We start from the raw sequence: 7,234 nt of genomic DNA, 5'->3' as shown, positions 1-7,234 counted from the left end.
TATTATGATATATTTGTCTCTAGTCTTTTCTTTGATATTATCTTTGTGTAATGAATGCATGCCTGTTCCTTTAGATATTGCATAAATGTAAGAATTTTAATTTAATCAACCTAACTAACCATGTTCAATATTCACTTGTAATTAGGGATACAAGTTCTTTTGNCACAACTTTAAAATAATGTCAACTGTTCTGAACTATCAATGAGTACTTTGTGATTACTACACACTCTGGTCTTTTAAAATTTTGAAGACTGGGCAGTGTTGGCACACACCTTTAATACCAGCACATGGGAGGCAGGGGCAGGTGGATTTCTGAGTTCAAGGCCAGCCTGGCCTACAGAGTGAGTTCTGGGTCATACAGAGAAACCCTGACTCAAAAAAAAAAATCAAAAGAAAAAAATGAAGACTGTTCTAGTTGTCTAATTGCTTAATTTCATAGCCTTCATAACTGCCTAAATTGTTCTAAGAAGATAATAAACCTTATCCATACCTGAGAGCTATCTTGGAGAAGGGATGGGCGCAGTAGAGCAGCCAGGAAGAACAGCACAAGCATTAATGCCATGGCTAGAGAACAAAGAAGAGAATTATGATGTTTAGTACATTGGATTCTGAGAAGCACACCTACAAATGCTCTGAGATGAAATCAATGTAGGTCCTCTCTTCAGGTCCTAGGAGTCTAACAATTCTTTCTCTGTCCTTCCAAGAATATCAATGTATTCCAGTTATTACCATGACAGGGCACTAACAAGTTATGACTAACCATTTCTGGATAAATGTTTCCTACCCCGTTATAAATATATTGTTAGGAATACATCTTCCAAAAAGAAGTGAGAATGTATCATATCACTCCTGTCAGAATCTTTTTTATTTATTTTCCAAAAACCTGGGTAAAATCTATGGCTTAGTTCTGGTTATTATTGCTGTGATGAAACAGCATGACCACAAACAACTTGGAGAGGCTTATATGGCTTATGTGTCCCAAATCACAGCTCACTGAGAGAAGTCAAAGTGGAACCTCAAACACCGAAGGAAGCTGGAGGGAGTTTTGATGAAGACACCATGGTCAGGTGTTGTTACTGACTTGTTCCCAATTATTTGCTTGGTTGCTTTCTTATAGAGCTTAGGGCCACCAGCCTAGAAGTGGCACTACCCAAAATGGAATGAGGCCTACTTCCTCAACTAGTAATTGAGAAAATTTCCTAAAAATTTGCCTGCATACAGCCTGATGGTTTGGAAGTTTTCTCTCAACTGGAGTATCCTCCACTCAAATAACACTGGCTGTATCAAGTTGAAATAAAACTAGCCAGAATGTTGTCTACTGAGGATATGATGTATATTTGTTTGTTATTTATTCACTAAAAGTTTTTTCTCTTCATTTTGAAACAAAGAATTTGGAACACATCTTCTTATTAATGGTATAATGCAAAACATCCTGCCACACACACACAAACACATGCACAAACATTTGAATGTATGTCACTATGCAATATATATGTATGCTTGCTTATAGAGATCTGAGTCAATTGCTTTTTACCCTATAAGTTGAGACAAGATCTAGCAGAGCTCTCAGATCTTACCATTACAGTTGCTCTCACTCCCTAACTAGTTCCAAGTACATTCTGACTCATCCTTCTGCCAGATATGAATAGCATGTAGCCACACCCATCTGGATTTTAGATGGGCTTGATGATTTGAACTATGACCCCCAAGCTTGTATACCTGGTGCATTCTCTACTGAGCCATCTTGACTGCACTCACACTTTACTTTTTAAATTTGTTAGGCAAATGGTTTGCCCTAACCATTAAGAATATTTTTTAATACTCTATAATTAATATGTGGAATGAATACAATGCATAAATATGTAATTTTTATGAAATATGTCAAAACACCCCTTGCCATAATTTAGGCACTCACAATAACATAGACACTATGACTATGGGCTTGGTGTCACTTGTCATGTGACTCTCTATGGGATTCATTTCAAACTCATGAAAACCTAGTTGTGAGACACTGTGACTAAATACTCCACTCTACACATGGGCAATCTCAGTATTAGAGATTTAGTAATGAGTTGTCCCATAAGAACTCAGGTAACAGAAGTGAAATAGAAGCACCATCTTAAAGCCTTCAGTTCTGAAAACCAGAAATTGCAATGCATTGAAGGATATGTAGACATGGACATATGTCAATAAAACCCCTGCAGAAGTACATAGGATGAGCACATTACAGGAAAAATAACATGATTCTAATGGATCATGTTCTCTCAATTATCTACTGTAATATTTTCTAAATTTCAATATAATATGGTAATTGTCACTCTTGATTGCTTTGTTGTGTTTTTCTGAGGTATGAATTAGTCAACAGAGAGCATATGTTCTACCAAACTGCTAGAAATCACTATTGACAAAAATGTTGCAAAAATACTTTTGTCAATTCCTACAAAACAATTTTTTTCCAAGAAGAAATGTCCTTGCTTCCTTGAATTTGCTCAGCAGTAGTACCGAAATTCTGAACTGGGCCTGATGTACAATTCTTGAAATTTCTAACACTCGATTCTGTAATCCAACCTTTGTCTCATAAATTTGCATCCCTTTATCTAATATTTTACAGGATTTATACTTATTGTAACTTTAACTACTTTTTATCCAAATTCAGAAGTTTAGATACATTGACAGGCACTGTAGGTTCAAATATAAAAAAGCAGAGCACATCATTGAGACACATGGAAGAAAACATCCATAAATGTTCTTTGGAGTTATTATCTTCTGCAGTAGCATAGAATTTTTTTCTGATAGACATTGAATAGTTCCATGAAATCCTAATATTTTCCAGAAACATTTTTGGTTGCCCCAAACACAAAGTTCTTATGTGCTCTGTCATATAAGGTATATACAAAATTTCTACATGTAATTATTCTATAAGCTACCAGAATATATTCACCTATGACCAGAAACACTATATGTTTTGTTTTTTGCTTGTCTTGAATGTATTTTATGGGCAAATTATATTTTCAACTAATGATCATCAATAGCACATCTTTTTCCAGGTCACTGCTATAATTTTCTTTTCATAAATTTAAAATCAGTGGCAAGGATACCTTCACATCCATATTGTAAAAAAATTATATCATTGTACAGAAATAGATTTTAAGTAAAATCCCTACACTCCTGAATCATAGTCTTACTAAAGATATCACTAACAGAGCTGCTGGGAAAAAATTCATAGGCATTATTTCTGATTTTAGAGTTAAAAAGTTTCACTCCCATTATCTCTCTACAAAATTATTTCCAAGATAACAAATAAGCTATAAAATCATGTATATCACTTTATATGATTAAATATAAACAATTGTTCTAAAAAATTATCAGTATGATTCTGATAACAACCGCACATGCAGTAATTAACTGTAAAATTTTACTGTTGTTTAGTTGTAAGTGTTTTCCATTAGGAACTTGATCTCATAATAAAGGAGAACTACTTACTGCTGGTTTCAGAGTAGAATGAGGCGTTGTCCTGCAGGAAGAAGAAAGGTGACATCAGACAAGAGTCTCAGCTGTCTATTTATACTCTACATAGTTCCTGTTTTGGCACAATCTGCTTTTGCAAGCACATCTTCTTTAACCAAGTATGACACAGGATTTGTCATGCCAGATTTTATTGCTGGTCATCTAACTGACATTTTGACATCATGTGATGACTGTATATTAGAAACAAGTTTTACTGGCTCTTTCATGCTCATCTAGTGAATACAATGTATGTATATATTTGCCAGGAAATGCTTCAGAAACTCTTAATCAAATAATTTTTATCTTATCAGAGCTGTGAGGAATTTTTTTCCTTTAAGGAGGCTACAAAAATGACTTGGATTTAGAGTACTTCATGCTCTTACATAGAATAATGAGTTTTCTTTCTTCTAGCTATGTATGGTGTGTTACTATTGCTTGTAAATGCAGGGGATTAGACAATTTCTAGTCTCCATGAACACATTTTTACATCAGCATAACTTTACTCAAAGGCAAATAGATACCCATACATGCACAATTTAACACTAATTGCCCCTTTAAGAATGAGTGTGAAATTATACCTTTCATGATCTCTTGAGAATTTAAGATTTCCTCACAGAAAGTGAAGTTTTCAAAGCTAATTGTTGAAATTAGGAAATTGTTGAATGCGTTGGAAAATAATTGTTTCCTGTACCTTTGAAAATTCAATGTGATAATGCCTTCAAAAGTATATTGATAAAGAACTCCAGTTATCTTTAAAGCCACCAGCATTGGAATATATTTTCTGGTGGAATGATGTTACACATAATATTGAGCAACCTATTAAATTGCTTTAATTGAGAGTGTAGATCTACACAAGTTTCATGATTTCTAATTTTATTCCATGTTACAAAAATGAAGCAGGATAAAATACTGACCCCAAATACCCTAGGCAATGATGTTAAGAAATGTGTTTTGATAAATACAAAAGAATAATTTACCAGTCTCAAGTAGTACATACATAGTTTTGAAAGGCATTTCAAGAATCTCCTGCTACTTTAAGATGAGGGGCTAAAAGTTAAAGACTGCAGTATCTGGCCTCATAGAAACTAAGGCAGGTAAGCTGCAGCAGGAAAGTGATTAAAACTGAAGAGAGGTAAACATTTCATTATTGAACAGCTACCCTGCCCCTGCAGATGCACTTTCTGTTCAACAACCTCAAGAGGAACCAATAATTACTAATTAAGGGAAAATGATGACCTCCAGCAACACATGATAAAGACCCCTCACATGAAAATGCTGTCTTTTTTCACTGGATGGTTTTGGCTTCTTTGTCAATGATCAAGTGACTATAGGGGTGTGGGTTCATTTCTGGGTCTTCTATTCCTTTGATCTTCTCTGTACCAATACCATGCAGTTTTTATCACTATTGCTCTGTAGTACAGCTTTAGATCATGGATGGTGATTCCTCTAGAAGTTTTTTTATTATTGAGAATGTTTTTTCTTTTTTCTATCTTTTTGTTTGTTTGTTTGTTTGTGTGTTGTTTCCGATGAATTTGAGAATTGCTTTCTGTTTCAGTGAAGAAATGAGTTGGAATGTTGATTTTCAACAAATGGTGCTGGTTTAATTGTCAGTTGGCACAAAGAAGAATGCAAATTGATCTGTTTTTATCTCCTTGAATAAAGCTCAAACCCAAGTAGATTAAGGATCTTCACGTAAAATCAGTTGCACTGCATCTAATAGAAGAGAAAGTGGAGAATGTCTGGAACACATGGGGACAGGGGACATTTTCCTGAACAGAACAACAGTGTCTCATGCTCTAAGATCAACAATTGACAAAACTGAGGTCATAAAATTGAAAAGCATCTGTAAAGCAAAGGACATTGTCTATAGGAAAAAATGGAAAAGATCTTTACCAACCCTACATCGAATAGAGGGCTAATATCCAAAGTATACAAAGAACTCAAGTAATTAGACTCCAGAGAGTCAACGAACCATACTTTAAAATGGGGTACTGTGCTAAACAAAGAATTCTGAATTGAGGAATCTCAAGTAGCTGAGAAGTGCTTAAACCCAATGGAAATGTTAGAGAAAGGACTGAAGGATCTGAAGGGATTTGCAACTCAATAGGAAGAACAACAATATCACCCAAGCAGACCTCTCAGCTCTTCCAGGTACAAGAAACCACAAACCAAAGAATAAACATGGAGGGACCCATGGCTGCAACAGCATATGTAGCAGATGATGGCCTTGAAGGACTTCAAAGGGAGAAGAGGCACATGGTCTGGAGAAGACTTGATGCTCCAATGTAACGGGATGCCAGGATAGGGAGGCAGGAGTAGAAGGGTTGTGGAGCACTGTCATAGATGCAGGGGAGGAAGTAATGGGACGGGGGGTTTCTGGAGGGGTAACTAGGAAAAGGGATAACACTTGAAATGTAAATAAATAAAATACCCAATAAAAATTCTTTAACATACTAAGTCATCAGGGGAATGCAAACCAAACGACCCTGAGATTCCATCTCACATAATTTAGAATGGCTAAGATCAAAAATCAGGAGACATAAGATGCTGTCAAGAATGTAGAGAAAGAGGAACACTTTTCTATTTCCAGTGGGACTGCAAAGTGTAAAACCACTTTGGAAGTCAGTCTGCAGATTCCCCAGAAAATTGGAAAGAGTTCTACTTGAGGACCCAGCTATCCCATTCTTAGTTAGAAAATGTTGAACAACTGTCTGCCAGTTTTAGCATATTTAAAATAATAATGCATGACATGTGCAACTGGTTTATGTAATTTATTTTATATTAAAATTGATATGTAAAATGTGTTTCTTGAAAAATAATTATGAAAAAGCAAGTTGATTCATTAAATAAGAAATTGACAGATTTTACCCAATACTGAAGATTTTTATTTTGTTTTAGTTTGTCCTTAATGTTTTTTAACCTTTTCCCTCAATAATTATTTCTTAAGCTACAGAACAGAATTCAGTTAAAAGTTGTTGAGCTACATTTCTACTACATGTTCTCCTTCGTGAATATGTCTTGTAGTTCTGCTGTAGCCTATGAGGTTGGTTTTTCCTAAAAATCTCTCACAAAAAAATATAGAAAAATTGTTTTTTTATTTTCAAATCCTATTTTATTTATTGTTATTTTATTGCTACCAAAGTATGTAAAGTTATAGGTACACACACACACACACACACACACACAAACACACACATATATATGTATATATGCATGAATATATATGTATATATATATTCCAATTTATTTGATGTACATACAATTAGAGAAGTTCTCTAGCTTTGTATAAGAAATTGTACTTAATATCTCATAAAGGCTAACATCAAGATAAATTTTTATAATGAGCAGTTTTCCCATTAGTTATGAAAAGAATTATTGGCAACATGTTGATACTAAAGGTAATCAGTAAAAGAAACTATTTATGTACATGAAAAGGCAAAGGATAACAGAAGAGGAAAATACAACTGCTTCTAGTCCTCCATTAGTCATTTTCATATATAAAATTGATATTACAGAGTGCATGCTTCCCTTAACACACATTTAGAGCTTATAATTATCAACAGCTTATAATTTAATAATTCCCTATGCCTAATATAATTGAAATTATATACTGTGATGGGATGTCAGGAATACTCAGAAAACATAAATGGGGCTTACAGTAATTTACACATTGAATTCTTAATGAAGGAAATTATCTTTTTGAAATTCTATGTGAGAGCAAAGCAGT

At 34.3% G+C, this 7,234-nt stretch overlaps 1 protein-coding gene across 1 annotated transcript in view; it reads right to left on the bottom strand.

The window, feature by feature from the left end:
- The window catches only part of LOC110288297 (cysteine-rich secretory protein 1-like), a 17,040-nt gene extending 16,478 nt beyond the window's left edge, over positions 1 to 562 (bottom strand). The window contains exon 1 of the mRNA XM_021154685.1: positions 491 to 562. Coding sequence (XP_021010344.1) covers positions 491 to 562 — 72 coding nt within the window. The remainder of the gene's footprint in view (positions 1 to 490) is intronic.
- Between the last annotated feature and the right edge of the window lie 6,672 nt (positions 563 to 7,234).

The sequence above is a fragment of the Mus caroli genome, unplaced genomic scaffold (genome assembly GCF_900094665.2).
Source record: "Mus caroli unplaced genomic scaffold, CAROLI_EIJ_v1.1 scaffold_8044_1, whole genome shotgun sequence".
In the NCBI taxonomy this organism is placed as follows: Eukaryota; Metazoa; Chordata; class Mammalia; order Rodentia; family Muridae; genus Mus; species Mus caroli.
This window is presented reverse-complemented; position numbering and strand designations above follow the sequence as displayed.